Source organism: Lonchura striata, chromosome 2 (assembly GCF_046129695.1).
Source record: "Lonchura striata isolate bLonStr1 chromosome 2, bLonStr1.mat, whole genome shotgun sequence".
Lineage (NCBI taxonomy): Eukaryota > Metazoa > Chordata > Aves > Passeriformes > Estrildidae > Lonchura > Lonchura striata.
Genome location: NC_134604.1, coordinates 93,708,088 through 93,724,414, shown reverse-complemented (window position 1 = coordinate 93,724,414; position 16,327 = coordinate 93,708,088). Strand labels below are relative to the sequence as shown.

General features: G+C 33.7%; 1 protein-coding gene across 8 annotated transcripts in view; it reads left to right on the top strand.

Moving 5' to 3' along the window:
* The window catches only part of MYO16 (myosin XVI), a 358,973-nt gene that overhangs the window by 204,780 nt on the left and 137,866 nt on the right, over nucleotides 1-16,327 (top strand). For all 8 annotated transcript variants that reach the window (XM_031503852.2, XM_021545590.3, XM_021545595.3 and 5 more), the window contains exon 16: nucleotides 1,966-2,113. In XM_031503852.2, the coding sequence (XP_031359712.2) occupies nucleotides 1,966-2,113 (148 nt within the window). The remainder of the gene's footprint in view (nucleotides 1-1,965; nucleotides 2,114-16,327) is intronic.

Genomic DNA, 16,327 nt, shown 5'->3' with positions numbered 1-16,327 from the left:
ATGTTCTGGCTAATGTACCACTGACCTTCTGTACTCCTTAACTGGGAGAGTACAGAGTAGTTCTTTGAGACCCTGCATAGTTGACAGAATTTAGCTGCTGAGGCTTTTTTCAAAACAATATGTTCAAGATTCACCCATTTCATTTCTCTCCCATCTACACTGTCTTTCAGCATTATTCTCAAAGGCTGTGTTCCCTCATACACACAACTTCAAGGAACCTCAGGTTTGCTGTGTTTATTTCAACAGTATAAACAGAAACTTAAAGAACTTCAAAAGATAAGTGGAATTTAAAATAAAATGACCAGACAAATACAGATGACGCAGCAATAACCTAGCAGTGGACATTAGCAATTTTATGGTGACAGGAACTGACATTCTGCCTGCTGGCCTAATGCCTCATTAGGCTGATGCAACTACCTCTGATATACACTCTCATTCACCAAAGTGTTTCACTTTGCATTAGGAAACACCTTTGAGTCCAAAACTGGTTCTGAAAATATTGCTTTAATCGCAGACAGCTTAAAAAAGTTAAAAAAAATCAGAAAAAAATCTAAAATTACATTAGTGGCATGCATTTAGAGAACATACTTGCTGTGCTGCAGGATGCATGCACTAATATTTACAATGACTACATGTTCAATAACTACTTCCAGTTTATGAAGAAAGGCTGTGGGAACCTATAGTTTAATATTCTCATCTGCTTACTGTATTCAAAAATGTAGGTCCTCTGTTGCTGAGAAGTGCACCTTATGCTCTAATCTCAAGAGCCCTTTCCACAGCAAGGATGCTTGCAAAGAGTCTGTGAAAGCTCTGCCATACTGCAGGTATTGAAAAGCCTAGAGGTGCAGCAAAATGGATTGTGTCCATGTGGTGGAGGTGCTCAGTTGTGTGTGAAGAGAAGTGCTTCTGGTCTTTGCACCACAGCTAGTATTTAAGTAATGAGATAAATTATGCCAGCAGCTGGGTAAGTGGGAACTGGGATTAGGTTCCCACTCACTAGAAAGGCCCTGACCTCTAGCTGCAGTTGGACATTCCCTTGTTCTCTTAGTCTGTTGCATCCGGAACCACATGGTGGTGTTCTCCAAGGGGAGAGCTCATGAGGAGCCTGCCCAAAACAGTGGATAGTCCTCTGTCTCTTCATGGGTATCTCTAAAATGCCTGTTATCTTCTGAACAGATAGATCAATCTGGGGGCTCAATATTTCCTTCGCTTCTGTGTTTTGCTTCTTTCAGAATCTTAGTGGGCCTGAGGTTATGTATGGTCCTGTAAGCTGTTTTTCTGTAGGCAAATCCTGCTCAGATTCATCCTCCTTCACCTTCTTCCCCAGACTGCTGATTCACACGGCTTCTCATTTATTCAGGTCATCATAGCCCTTCTGAGATGCCCATGTTTCCTCAGGCTCAGGTCAGTGAGCTTGTTGAGAACCTGTTCTGCAGAGGATTTGTCTCTTTGTAGCCATCTAGAAGCTAGGTGGTTAATCTAAATTATTAATCTCTATGTTCTGTTCTTGATTACCAGCAAAGAAAGAAGAAATGCTTCCAAGTGTGTTTTTTCAATAGATCTTGAATCTCTCTTCCATCTTTCTGTTTAGAAGGACAGTATAGATGCCAGTGCTCAGATGTCTATATTTTGGTGAGATAACTAATAGCTTGTCTCTTAGAAAGTCTTGCCAAATACAACAACTGGTACAAATCAACATCAGTATCTTCAAAACTAAGTAATTTTGATGGTAATATCAAACAGTAAGTGGGGCAATATGTTCCACCAATTCTAATGGAATTAGGGTTTTGTATGTGATTTGTATAGAAAACCATGGTAATAAATAAATGGTAATATATTTTATATGCTCCCCTCAGATAATTTTATAAGAAACATTATTAACTGTTACAATTGTAGATTATTTAAGACATTTAAGTTTAGAACAATCAGTATAATGATGAGTTTATATGTTTGTTTCTTAATCAGCTAGGATTTATACGTACATGTTGGAGAAGTCTCGTGTCGTTATCCAACCTCTCAACCAGAGTAATTTTCATGTTTTTTACTTGATGATGGATGGATTGTCTGCTGAAGAAAAATACACCCTTTACCTCAGTAATTTATCTGCACACAGGTAGGAAAACAACTTTATATTTAGTATTAATAGTTTTTTATATTAATGTCTCAGCTGTTGAAGTCTTTCTTCCAATTGTTAAAATTTTTCTAACTTTTCAATGAGTTCTGAAATTATTTATTATGGAGCATTTGCTCATGAGGATATAGCTCTGAAGTACATATGTACTTTCTTAATAAGATCAGAGTTTTATGTACATTAATATTGCTACCTTAAAGGAGAAAAAGAAACTTATTAGCTATTTTTCTGTCTTCTGTGGGCTAGAGTAGGCCTATTGTTTTTGGTTTTTCCCTGGTGAAAATTTTGTTTCATAAGGTAAAACTTTTATTTATTTATAATTTTCTTATGGAATATGTTGATTTTGGTGAAATGTCACTTAATGTAACTGATATCTCTATTTTCATCTTGATACTTTATATAAAAATTTGTAAGAAAAAACAGAAGAAAAAGTTTTGACTGCTTTGAACCCAAAGATAGGATTCAACACCCAGCACCTAAAATTATGTGTTTCTGTATGACTCCACATGAGCTGATTGTCTTGGCTTCCATTTGCAATCAAAGGAGATTGAGTTCCTGCTCAGCTGTACAAAGACTCACAAATGTGGCTCAGCTCATCCAAAGCACAGAGCTATAAGTGTCTTCATAAACTGTGCTGATTACCTCGCCTTTAACAGTAAGAGCTTAAATATAAAGAGCTGAATATAGACACCCAAATGTAGCATGTCTAAGGCTTAATATACTCCAAAGGAGATTTTTGATTTTTTGAGGAAATTTTGTGATTTTCTCAGAATTTATTAATTCTGACTGTTTTAGAATGAAAAAATATTCCTCCCTTAGCTAATTTGCATTTTACTTTTCAGGCTTTTCTAAGTGTCACTGAAATGAGAAAAGGGTATTCAGTATTAATGATCTCCTCCTAAACTGATTACCTTTACAATTAGTATAATAAGTAACTGTAAAAAGACCTATAGTAATTAAAATTATGTAAGAAGAATGTTTTCAGGTTTTCACATCTAAGCCTTTTTTCCATGGATTTTTTTTTTCCCTCAACTTTTTCATTTTCCACTCTGGCTAGTTACTTGAATAAAATAGCAGTTCTAGATTTAGGACCTGTAAATAGAAAGACACCACATTAATTTTTGTGGAGAAAAAGTTTGTTGATTATGATTTTTTTCTTAGATGGAATTCTTCTGACTACCATTGGTTAATGTTTTAAGCTGTTACCATTGCTGTATTATATAGAATAGCACATAGCACTAGCTCTGAAGAAACCTCTGATTAAATTCTTGTGCTAAAAGTGATTCACTTCAAAGCAGGGAGAAGAGTTAAATTCTATATTTTAAATTGTTTGAGGACTTTGAAGACCAAAACTATTCTAAGTTCCTAATGATTACTTTATTTCTCTTCTAGCATAAGTTGTTTGGAAGCACTCAGTTTGTTCAGAAAATGAAACAGTTTGAAGTCCCTTTGCAAGAAGCTCAGACAGAAAAGAACTTGGTGTAAACCTCAATAATTAGATTTACATGAGCAAAACTTTATCTGATAAGATATCTGATAATCATCCAAAAAGAACAAAATAGTATTTCTAAGTAGATGTCTGAACATTGCAGTACCAAAGCTTTAGAAGTAATTTATTGTGGAATATTTGCATAAACCTGCTTTTATCAATAAAGCTTTGCTTTGCCTATGTAGAGTAGATTGTATCTTGCATTATTGAGAGAGTTTGGGCCAAATTTTTCTTACCTTAAACTCCTGAGTGCATTACTTAATTGAGTTAGATCTTTCCCAGTTGATAAAGTTAAATTAGGGATGAATTTCTACTGCATCAAACTTACTCATGAATCAGGAAGGCAGGATCTGGCCTCTTTTATAAACTCATTATTTCTGGCTTAGTCAAATTTTGATGAGATCACATAATTCTGGTAACATCCATAAGTGATTTTTAAATGTTTTCTTTGAACAAGTGCAATCTTGATTCAAATAGTAAAATTAACTAGATAACAGGCCTTTTAAAATCCTTTGGAGGTTGTTTCTGCCCAGTTGTTTTTTTTGATAATTTTTCTGTTCCTCTTCACATTGCTTAATATTGCATTTTTATGTAGAAGATACAACAATCTTAGTAAATAATGGCTATTAAGATCACAAAGTAACTCTATTTTATCATTTTTTTTCTTAAGGCATTGCAATGTAAGAAATAAGATGTAGCATGAATTTTTTAATTCTTATTTTAGATAAAAATACCCCAAAGATTTAAAGTAATTTTGTCAGCATGATGCTGCAAAAGATGAGACGTAAGTTGTGTTTTATATAATATATAATCCTGGACTGAGAGTTAATGTAAATTGCTTAAAGGGGAAATCCCTCCCTTTTGGAATCACTAAGAATCTTTGTAAGGCTGGGGTGTCACCCCATCATGATGGGGAAGTTGTTTGGTTGTAAATCTCTGCTGTTTGGTGCTGTCCTGAGAGGGAGCTTGAGCTCAGAAACTTAAATATGTGTTCTTGCAAGCATTGTATTTGCTAAGGCACCATGTGAGGATAAATAGCCGCACACTTTCTATTGAGCCTACATTACAGCTAGGATCTCAAAGTAGCAAGAATTTAATTTACATAGGGAAGGATTTGAATGAATACATCTCCCATCGTATCTGCATGTGGATCATGATGGATAAAGACAGAAGTAATTGCTGAAAGGTAAGATCATTTTTCAAGATTGAGCAAGGGAAGCATGTCAGAAATGAAGAGAGAGTCTCAAAAGGGGAAGTAAAGGCTTTTTGATTGACAACTACTCCTGTGCATTCATTATACTTGGAAACTGATTTTTATCAGCAGATTGTTGATTAAAAACTTCCAAAATTTCTGTTAATTTACTGTGTTTCAAAGAACTCTAGGACTTTTTATCTTGATGATGATAATTATGTGTAATACAGAGACATTAACAATTTGAAATTATATTCTCAATTTGCTCTTGATTTGCTCTGGATTACAGTTTTTTTTTCTGGGTGAAGATTACAGTCCATGACTGTAAGCAGTACTTTTGTGGTCTCTGAAGTTTAGCCTCACAAAAAAAGCATGTGCTAACTTTTCTAGCACATTTAGCTTTGCCTCATAGTTACAGTAGGTCCTAACTTAGTGATGAATCTTGCAACCAAGGTGAAACAGAGAACAGTAAGAGAAGCGACAGTGGCGATAGATCAATTTGTAAATGATCTTCAACACTAGTGAAGAAAAGATTGGAAACAAAAGGAAAGATCATAGCAAGAGGAGAGAAAGTATTTTAGGAAAATCTTCCAGAAAATAAATAGAAAGTCCTGCTTTTGTTGCTTTGGGCCAATTGCTTCATATTAGTATTTCTATTTCAAAGCTGTGGCATATAGAACAATGTAAGAATGTCATTGTGTAATATGTATATGTAAGATACTCAAACATACTGTTATTAAAAATCATGTCTTTACATTTGTGTATTTATATTTAAAAATATAGCTTAAGGCCACTTAACTCAGGAAAATTATTTCAGAAAAGATGGTAGGTTTGAGACCTGTTCAACTTACCATTTTCAGTTTAAACAAGGTTCCTATTTCTCCTAATTCATTGTACTGTAAAAACAAGCTAATAACTTCAATTGGAGGAAAATGTTATATAAACATTCATGCAAGCTGAACTGTGGTCAGCACATGCACTTTTTGTATTTGCATTATCAAACTGCTGTTCCCAGATGTGTAAAACTTTCCTTTCTCCCATAGAACAATGCTGTGCACTGCACTGTGTGCTCTCTCTGCCTGTGATGTTTCTCACATCCCTTAAAAAGCAGTGAAACTCTTCTGCAACAACAGATGTAGATCAGTTCATGGGACTGATGTACTTTCTTTTACAGTTTTTCAGTGCAGGTGCCCTCTTCACTCTCAATAAGAAAAACTTGAATTTAATATATAAAGGTGTAATTTTAGTAAAGTGATTGATTTTTTTTTTTGTTATAGTCTAAACTAATCTGAATCTTGATCAGTGAAGAAATAATTTCCCATTCTAAATTATAAGGCTGGTCTTAAAAAAAAAGGCTTAAAAATTAGTGTGATAAAGTGAATGAAGTAGAAAGATCCCAGTAAAGACAGCCTTACGTATGACTTTTTTTGTGTTTCCAGTCATCATCTTTTCTAACAAGCACTAATACAATGACTTAAAAATAATGATTATTCTAGTAACATCCATATTGATCCCCACTCCTCATTTCCTTTGCATATAAGAGCCCAAGATGTAAATTTTCAAGTACTGTGAGTAGCCAGTTACCACAGATTTCCTCTTTTCAATACACTCAGGTGGCAGCCTCTCTATTTTCTAACTATTGTAGATATGGACCATGAAGAAACTGTGCATTTCCATACCTTTTCCTTCCTTCTCTCTTCCTTTTCTTTTCTTGTATCTTTGGATGCCTTTTATTTTTTTTTTTTTCATTAATTTGATTAGGTTCTCATTTAAAGTGCAACAGAAAGAAATAATAATCTTGAAACTACCAGTTTTTCATACTTGTGCTATTTGTCTACAAACCTTACTATGGCAGTCTAACAGTAAATTCATAGAGAAAAGTTGTAGGGGTTTGGGGATTTTTTTGTTTGTTTTGTTGTTATCTGGGGTTGTTTCTTTTATTTTGGGGCTTGTTCTCATATTTGTGGTTTTTTGTTTGTTTTGTTTTGTTGGTGGGTGTTTGTTTTTGTTTGTGTATGTGTTTGTGTGTGTGTTTTGTGTTTTGTTATTTTTAAATTTTTCCCACACAATCAGATAAATAGGCATTTTAGGAATGTTCCAGTCCTCTGATGTTTCCATGCTCTTTCCTTGTAGTAAATCCTAATAGATTTTTTTTCTTATGAATATTGACTTTTTTTAAACTTTCAGTACGGCCAAAAGCTCAGTTCACAGAGGTGATTACAGGACCATTCTGATCCCTTTGTTTCACAATTTTCTTGATGCTGATATCTGTGTATGATGACTAGAGGAAAATCCAAGCATTAGGCTTAAGTTACAAAATTAGGTGTTGTCAATGAAACACAACTAGTACTGTAAGAGCTGCATCAGATTTTCCCATCCTGCTGAAATTATAATTTCTATCGGAAGTGCCAAGTTATATCACTTTATCAAACTGATGTTAGACATTGTGTGATGAAACTCAGCATAAGATAGTACCAAAATTCTGAGTCTTGCCCAAGTAAAGCCTAGTGTTGAGACTCCCTGGTTGAGGATCAACTTAGTTTTAAAATCTTGCTGACAGAAACTAAAGCTCTAGGCTATCAGGAAATTGGAATTAATTGTATTTAATTTTAGGAGTAGGGTAAAGATCATACTCAGAGGTTCCTCTGCAAAAGTATTCCACTTTTGCATATGGGCAGTGTCAGCACAGGAGAAGAGGGAAGCTGTGGCAGGATTTATTAAGATCACCATCACTACATCTGAATGGTCATGAAGATAAAATACTTCCTCCAAAGATACCTTCTTCCAAAGATCTCTTAAATTTTAAACAAGCATTCAAGTTCTGGTTGAGAAAGTAAAGTTGTGTTGTTTTGTTACTGTTTTGTACAAGTTTTCCTGTCCTAACTTGATTATGTGCAGAACATTCCTTTTGTCTGAAAATCTTGCATTTTAAGTACATTAACATTTATAAAATAATGCAGTGATAATAGTAGCTCAAGCTGTGTACAGTAGCATGCCAAGAGAGCAAAGGGCATAATGACTTTTGAGCATATTTGACAATCTTTCTAAATAATGTGGTAGTGTGACGATACACTTTCAAACACATGGAAGATTTCAAAAAGAAGAGAGTTAGGTCTAAGTTATTTTTGCTGGAATTTGTTTCAGTACAATAAGTGGATATGGATAGGTGAAACCCTAAATAAAATAGAAAATAGTTTGGGTTTTTGTTGGTTTTTGCTTTCTTAACTGCATGGTAGCAAATAATATAAAAAATAATAAACTTCCATCAGTTTACATCTTCCTGGTAAGATTTACTTATATTTCAGCTATCTAGTGAAAAGCTTTAACTGTGAACATTTGTTTCTTGACTATCTTCATGCAATGCTACTGTGAAAATCTGATTTACAATGAGTAGTACTATTTTAAGGTTAAGATTTGTAGATTCTGCATGTAATGAGGCAATTCCAGCAAGGTCTGACAGCTAAACTAGACCAGGCTAGTTATCAGGGAGGTAATGGGGAGAGATATAAAGCAGATCTATTTTTCTGAGATTCTGGAGCAGATTTAAACTGGTTTCAGTAAGATGAATATCTATGTAATCTTGAATATTTTCAATGTAAAAATAATTGTCTAAATTTTATCTGTTTGTCTTTTGTTTACTGCTTGTTTACTTTGCTGTTTACCATGTGTTCTTTTCCTATCTACAGAGTATTTACTGATGTCAGAACTTTTAAAATTGTTTCTTTTTTGAGACTATATCATCTTTACTGCATGTAGGTCATATGCATATTCCAAAAAAATGTGCTTTCACATTGTTCTCTTTAATATTTTTCTCTATCCTCTTATAGGATAGGGTTTCAGTCTCCAGTTCCCATTTATTTCAACTGATAATAGCCTTTATCCCAATGCTCCGACCTTCTTCAGTTTTCCTTTGTTTTCCTCATTCATGCAGGTTTTCTGAGCAAATAGTGGTCATGTTTATTCATCTTGGTTTATTCTTTATGTAAGCAGGAATTGAACCAAAAGGAATGTTTATGTTTTTGTGAGGTTTTTTCCTTAGCCTCTTTTTCTTCTCTTATTCTTTCTTTGAAGGTCAGGCTCCATTAATCTCTTGGATCTTTGCTCTTCAGAGAAGGAAGTGTGTAGAGACACCAAATGACTGATGTGTGTGATTTGTTATGCTGAATAGTAATAGTCATGACTGACTCAGTTTTATTGAAAATGGAAACCAGAAAATATATGTTGTATTAAGATTCAGCTTCATGTTTCAAAGTGATATTGATTGTCTAGAACTAATATTATCTAATTCTAATGTAGCATTTCGCAATATGTATTTTCAGATATATCTGAGATTAAAAAGTAGAACGGAGGGTAAATTTAGGGATTTTTTCCATTCAATATTGATTTCTAAAAAAGAATATTTGAACATATTGATTTTTTTACTCTGTGGTCTAATTAAACTTATTTTGCGTATTTGTGTACTTCAGTTCTGTTCAGCTAGCTTTTAGACTTAGTCTCATATTTTAAGCTTAGATTGGCTTATTTTAATGAAAACTAGATGGAATCCAAAGGAGCCTATTAGTGTACAGTAACTAAGAGTTTTTTTGGTGCCTTTTAGCAGGGGAATTATGATGACCAGACCATCATAAAGATGGTCCAGACTAAATCTTCCTACTTAAGATCATCACTGTGCATGTTAATATTCAGGAAATATCTGACAATATTGTCAGTGTTGAAGTTAATACACAGTTTGTTTCTGAAAATTCATTACCTTTCCTCTATCTCAAACCCCCTTTTGTGAGAAATTTGTGGATAGCTGTGTCCTAAAAGATACATTACTAGGAGCTTTGCATTGCAATTACAGAATATATAAACAGGATCACATCTTAGGTTTTTGAAACAAAGCGGAACTGTTATTTATCTGCTTTATTTTGCAAATTAAGTGGTTATTTTTCTATTTGCAGATACCTATATCATATATAAGGTATACCTCTATATTATTAATTTTATTTCACAGTATTTGCTTTGAGTATCTGGCTGTGCATTTGTTTTGAGTGGTTCACCTGAATTCAGGGTTAGGTACATACACACCTACGCACTTGCATTCTAATTACATGTCAAGATATTCAAAGCATTTTTCTTCTTGAAAGCAGAAACTTAGCTTTGGATTTTAATGATTAATTTATTTATTCCAGTTTTGACATTATCAGCGTTTAATAGTACTGCTCTATTTGCAAAGGATACTTTAAAAAATTATACCTCCAGTGATGTTTAACAATCATTAACTTACTTGAAATTCAACAAGAATTTTTATTTAGCAAGGTAAAGGTAGTAAAATTGCTCAAGGTCTTGTCTGAGGTCCCAAGTGTAATTGTTATTTGTCTGGCTTTTGGAATAAATGCTGGAGAAATTCTGCTTTGTTCAAGAGTGCAAGTCTGAAACTCATATTCCTCTGGGTATTTTCTTTCATTTGATGTTAACAATCCCCTCTTCATTGTATTACTCTTCATATAAATTGATTGAATAGTGGCAGAGGATGTTCAGTCCTCCATTGGAAGATTCTGAGAGGCAAAGAAATAATTCATTTTGATTACCTCTATTTTCAACAACTTTTTTTCTCTCCATCATAACTCTGAACCTGTAAAACTATGTGTAAACAAAGACATAATGCTTTCTCAGGAATGAATTTTACATTTATAGTGGTGCAGTGGAGTCAAGGCACTCTTATTTGTATTTCAATGTTTTCCTAAATTAACTCAGATATCTGATAATATTTGATAAGTTACATTTCCTTGGTGTAAGTTTGGAATAGAAAAAATTGCATCAGACCATATAAAAGTGCTCTGGATTTTGCATTTTTATTGCTTTAGTCAGTTTACTTTTGCATGTTTAGTTTTATTCCACAAACTTGCATTTATATTATTTGACTGGCATTGATACCATTTGATATTTATTTGATTTAGAGAGCTTTGTCTTTTTTGTCTTCTTTGGTATGATATAGAAACAGGTGCAGAAAATAGGAGAAGAACACTCTGCCTTTCATGGCTGTGGCATGGCATGAAAGATGAAGAATAAGAGGCAAGAAAAAATTGAAATCTATTTAATTCAAAAGAAAGAAACAAACTTTGTAATTAAGAGCAGTGGGATCTTTAGAGTTTACTGAACACATCTGTCTTAATTTTAGCAGAAAACTATACATAAAATAAAACATTGTTTAGAATAAATTGCTTTAAATGGGGAAAGGAAGTGCAAAAATAAACACAACATGTACAGATGATTCTCCAATTTGTTGTGAATTCTGTTGATGAGTATCTTACACCTTAAAGTTCCTGGGGCAAGTTCAACCTTTTGTCAGAAAAAACAGGAATCTCCAGAGAGCTATGAAAATTATATATATTAAGGTTAAATTTTATCTTCTATTGAAGAAATTAAGTCCTGACTGTTTAAGCAGCCCACCAGTGTTTCATGTCAGTCAGAAAATGGATGTAACTTCAAGAGGTGAAATTGCCAAAGAAACCCTGGCTTGAAAGTAGATGTGATTACTCACATAAATGGTAGGAAAGTTAATTTGGCTTTTACTTTAAGTACAAAATATATCTCTGCACTTTACTAGGTTGCTAATCGTCTCATATGTGGAGGGAGATTCAGTGGATTCAGCTCCTGAAACCACTTAGCTATTACATTACATAAATCTAGTGTGATAACACAGTTCTGCAATTTATGCTTCAAAAGTCACTCTTAGAATCGTTTGGATACAATTACTGTAGATGAATTTCCAGTCAGGACTGGGTGTTTCAGAAATTGTTATTGACATACAGAGCCCCAGTCATTGAACTCAGCTCATCTCAGATCTAGTGGAGCTGATACCTCTTCACCATTGTTTGAACTTGCTGCCTTCACTCAGCTCCCTGTGCTGCCATGTATTTTTCATTGCACTGGTAGCCAGCTCTCTCCAGGAAAGTCAGGCAAGGTCAACCCAAAGTGTAGCATAGTTTTCTTCCTCTAGTTCTTTCATTAAGCATAACTCAAAATTACCACTGCACATAAAGTTATACCTGATTGTGTGAGATTAGTGCCATTTATAGTTTCCATTTACTGATTTCCACACTATTTTCCGAAGTTAGTTACTGAAACTGAATTTTGTCTAAAGCCTACAAGTAACTAATTAAAATTTTCTGAATATGCTAGTTGAGTGCTATTGACCAGAGGATGTCAGGATCTTAGTTTTGCTCCTAAAAATGGCAACTCTATCAGTCTGGCTTCTGAATTTATTTTATGCAATATAATGTGGGACAGAATGGTGTGTAAATTTCTTTTAATGGATCACCCATCACCCAGATGATCTTTGGAACTTTTCAATTCTGTGAATATCAGACCTGAGCAACCAGAACTCTGGTCAGACAAGGAGACATGCTGGGGAGAGCTGAATAAGTCCAAAGTGTTTCAAGTTTCTGGATTTTGGGTTCAATGATCTTAAAGACTTTTTCCAGCCTAATGATTCTATGATTCTCTGGTCTGTGGCCTGTCTGTGATAATAAGCCCTATGTTTGTCTGATTGTAAGTTTAAACATTTCTTGAACAGAATATGGGTGAGAAAAAATACTAAAACAGATGCAGTTTGTACAAAGAGAGATGCAAATCAAGAAAGCGTTCTGAAATGAAAAGCTTACTACATATTTTCTGCTGACTGAAATGATAGGAAAAGGGACTGAAACAATGTAGAAATACCATATGGCCAGGAAACTGTATTTGTAATCATTATTGTAGAGAAGTGTAATGCATGGCTTCTGACAACTGCTGGCACCTTCTAATTTCTACTTTAACCTTTGTGGGATTTTAACCAAATCAAATAATTAAACGGATAGAAATCAATTTACCAGGCTGGCATTACAGCTTAGTATTAAACCTACACAGTAATTACAGTATTTATTTTGATGCTGGTACACTGACACCAGTTTTGTGTTTTGTTTTCAACCAAGAAGAGGATTATGAAGACTAAGAAAAGTGCTAACTAACCACTGGTAAAAAATAGGTCTGTGGCTTTTCACTGTAAATAATTAAAATAGAAAAATAAGTTATTTCATAGAATTATTTTGTTTTAAAACAATTGGAGACTATTCTGTGTCATTAGAATTTTGAAGCCACTCTGATCTAGTGGGTGGCATCCCTGCCCATAGCAGGGGAATTGAAAATAGATGGGTTTTAAGGTCCCTGCCAGCCCAAGCCTTTCAATAATGATGATGATTCTATGTATTTTTCTATTTATACCATTGTTCACTTTATTTTTTTATCACTTTTCTGTCTCAAATTGAGATGTGATAACACTGACACTGCTAGAGATTGTCATAGCATTTCTGAGTATTTCTTTGGGATTTCTTCTGTATAACTCATAACTCATGTCTTTAAGTTTAGAGAAATTAGATTCACTATCACAGATGTATCTGTACTTCCTTGTTGCTGCAGTCTTCCCCCATTTTCATCATGCTCTCTGACATTCCTTTCCCAGTATATTTTCAGATCCATTATGTATATTTTCCACATTTCAGACCTAATCTCCTGTTTAAACAGGACTCCTAAATCATGTAGCAATTAAGAGGAATTGAGCAGCATATATTAAAATATGTCCTATGATGAACTGAACTTCAGTGAGTATGTTGTGGAATTAGGTTGGCCTCTAAGACAAAACTGGAACAAATGGGAACATCTCAAATTCTTTTTTTATGTAGTTTATTCTGGAGCAAATTTTTTAAACATGAAATTGCAATCCTCTCCAATCTATTACCATTCCTGCTTCCCATATATCTTAGGAGGGAAACGACTAGTTTAAAGCATAATTTATTCTGTGATCATATTTCTTCTCCATTTATTTTTATTACCTTTTTATAATTGTATTTGTTTTCATTTTTGTTAGAAAGCAATGTATTTGAATGAAACTTAGCTTTGCAATCCCTATGTGTAAATACAGCGTGGATTTTAGCACTAAGACCCAGTAGGAAGACTGTCCTATTTTGACACACAAACAATGAAAGTACTCTGAATCTTCAAATGTGCTTTTGGAAGGCCAGTTTATACAGTATTTTATACAATATAAGGTCAGTGTAAATAACTTGCTTACATGTCGCCTTTCAATTGAGATCTCAGTGTGCAGTCTCTGAGTTTTACTTCAGGTTTGCTGAGTTTCTGTGTCCTTGGTGCCTTACGAGAGGCAAAGGAGGACACTGCAGGAGATTTAATGTCAGAAGTATTTAATTTGAGACCTTTCATCCAGCACGATTTTATTGTTAAGGCTGAAAAAATATGAGAGAAACAGGCATATACACCCATCCTGTTCACATTTTGGATGGTCCTGGAATGCATTTGAGACAAAAATGGTCCTGAGGCAGGAGGCAAAGCTGGTCTTGGCTGAGTATAGGAGAGCAGATGGCAGTTCTCCATTACTGAACCCTGTGTCCAGCATCACGTAGCCTGGTGGCTGTGTGAAAAGCAGAACACTCCTCTTACATTAAAGGAGTAGCAATTGTTAATTGTGGATTGTTGATTTCTAAATAGATAACATATATAAATATACATTAATTTGCTCCATTTATAGTTGCAAAGAGAATATTCTTGCTTTGTAGAAAAAAGTAAATTCCAATAAAGTTTGGTACTGCACCAAATCATATATGTGTAGTGTATGATACTTTCTTAGCCCATGAAAGGTGAATTATCATTATTGATTAATTAATTAATTTTATCAATACTTCTAAAAAGAAATTTCAATCTTGAGTAAATAATATATATATATTTTCTAGTATTTCAAAAGTTGCCTAGTGTCTTGGGGGAGCCTTACCTTTTATTTTTAACCAAGTTAAAAGTGCTTTAAATGGATCTTACTGTTGAGAATTATTTGTTTAATATACGCATCTGAATACACATGGTCATACCTGCATATACAGGAAGAAGAGTGCTTCTTGTAAATCAGCTTATCTGAAATTGATTTGTGCACTACAATCAGTAATATGAGATAATTTTGAAGCATATTATCAGTATTTTAACTGGATATTGGTGAGAGTTATAAGCAGGTTTCCTAAGCACTTTTTATAGTTTAGATCAGATACTGTGGCTCTTAACACAGTAAGCTTTATTTAATGAATCAGCATTTTAAAACTATCAAGTGCTGGTGGAGAAATGGCTTTGAGGCTTATAAACTTCATGACATCTGCCTGGCAACCAATGCCAAAGTCTGAACACAGAAATACAAAATTGCTTTTAGTTGTAGGAGCAAAGTTCAAACAATTTTTGAAACATTTCAGGAAGCAGATTGGACCAGTTTGTACTTGCATGCAGACTGGCTAATTTTACATCTTCAGCTACTTTTTTCATCATCATCAATATTATGCTCTTTATTTCATGTATATTAAGCTTCAAAATTATACTTTTAGAGTGGTAGTTCACAGATGTTGTGATTCTGTCCTGTAAAATATCTGAATCATGAGTCAGATAAAAAGTTCAAGGTATACTGTCTGTATTAATTCTTGTGTTACCATCAGACGTGTGAAAATTTCTATTTTGAGTCACTCTTATTGCAAATTCATTTTTTCCTCTAATGGAATAATTCTAAATTTATGTTTTTATGTGATTTTAGGAACAGGATGCTTGAGTCTCTGATTTCAACCTATTCCATAGGATTATCAATATAATTAGGAAAAAAAAATATAGCTGATTGAAGCCTACCAACATTTAGCATTTTGAGGCTAAAGACCAGTATGTATTTCTTTGCTTTCCTTTTCAGTTTATCCACTCTCTGTAAAACTCATGTACTTCATAGTACACATAGTCTTTCTTACAGAAGTATTTGAAACTTAATTTATAAAATATCAAGGCAAAACTACTTACCGGATAACACATGAGCTTTTTGTGCTAAAACCAGTTTACAAAACACATACATAACTTGTAATTTTGTTAGCTTAGAAAACTAAAAATAAAAGCTGTGTTCTGGCTGTCATCAAATCTGTCTACAGTGTTTATTTAATTAATATTATGGTGATACCTTAACTCTTGACATTAACAAAGCAATTCAGATTTTTTAAAGTGCTGTTTTTGGTACTTTATTGCACGAGTTATGAAAAATATGTGCACTTTAATGATAAGGAGTAACTCCAGCTCATTGCTACAGGGTAACAAGGTTCAAAGGGTATGAAAATTTTTCAGATTCTAATATGTTTAAAAACTGGGGATAAAGGGAAAAAAAAGCAATAATACATGCCCCTTTTCCCTGAGAGAAAAAAGCCAGAAGCTATTCATTATCATGTTCTGGAAATGTCATTTACTTCATTGATGTCAACTGTTTTGCTTTGTCTTTATCTCATTCCTGTTTACACATCAAACAGTGCTAAGTGCAAAGCAGCTTTTCCTCACTAAGCAGAATACATTGTCCTCCCATATTCACATGAGATATTTAAAGAAATAAAAAGGTTTGTTGAATTTTTTTACTCTGTGAGTTAGTAAGTATGGTAGAGATTATTGGAATATATTTTTGAAAGGTAATGGCTTTCTT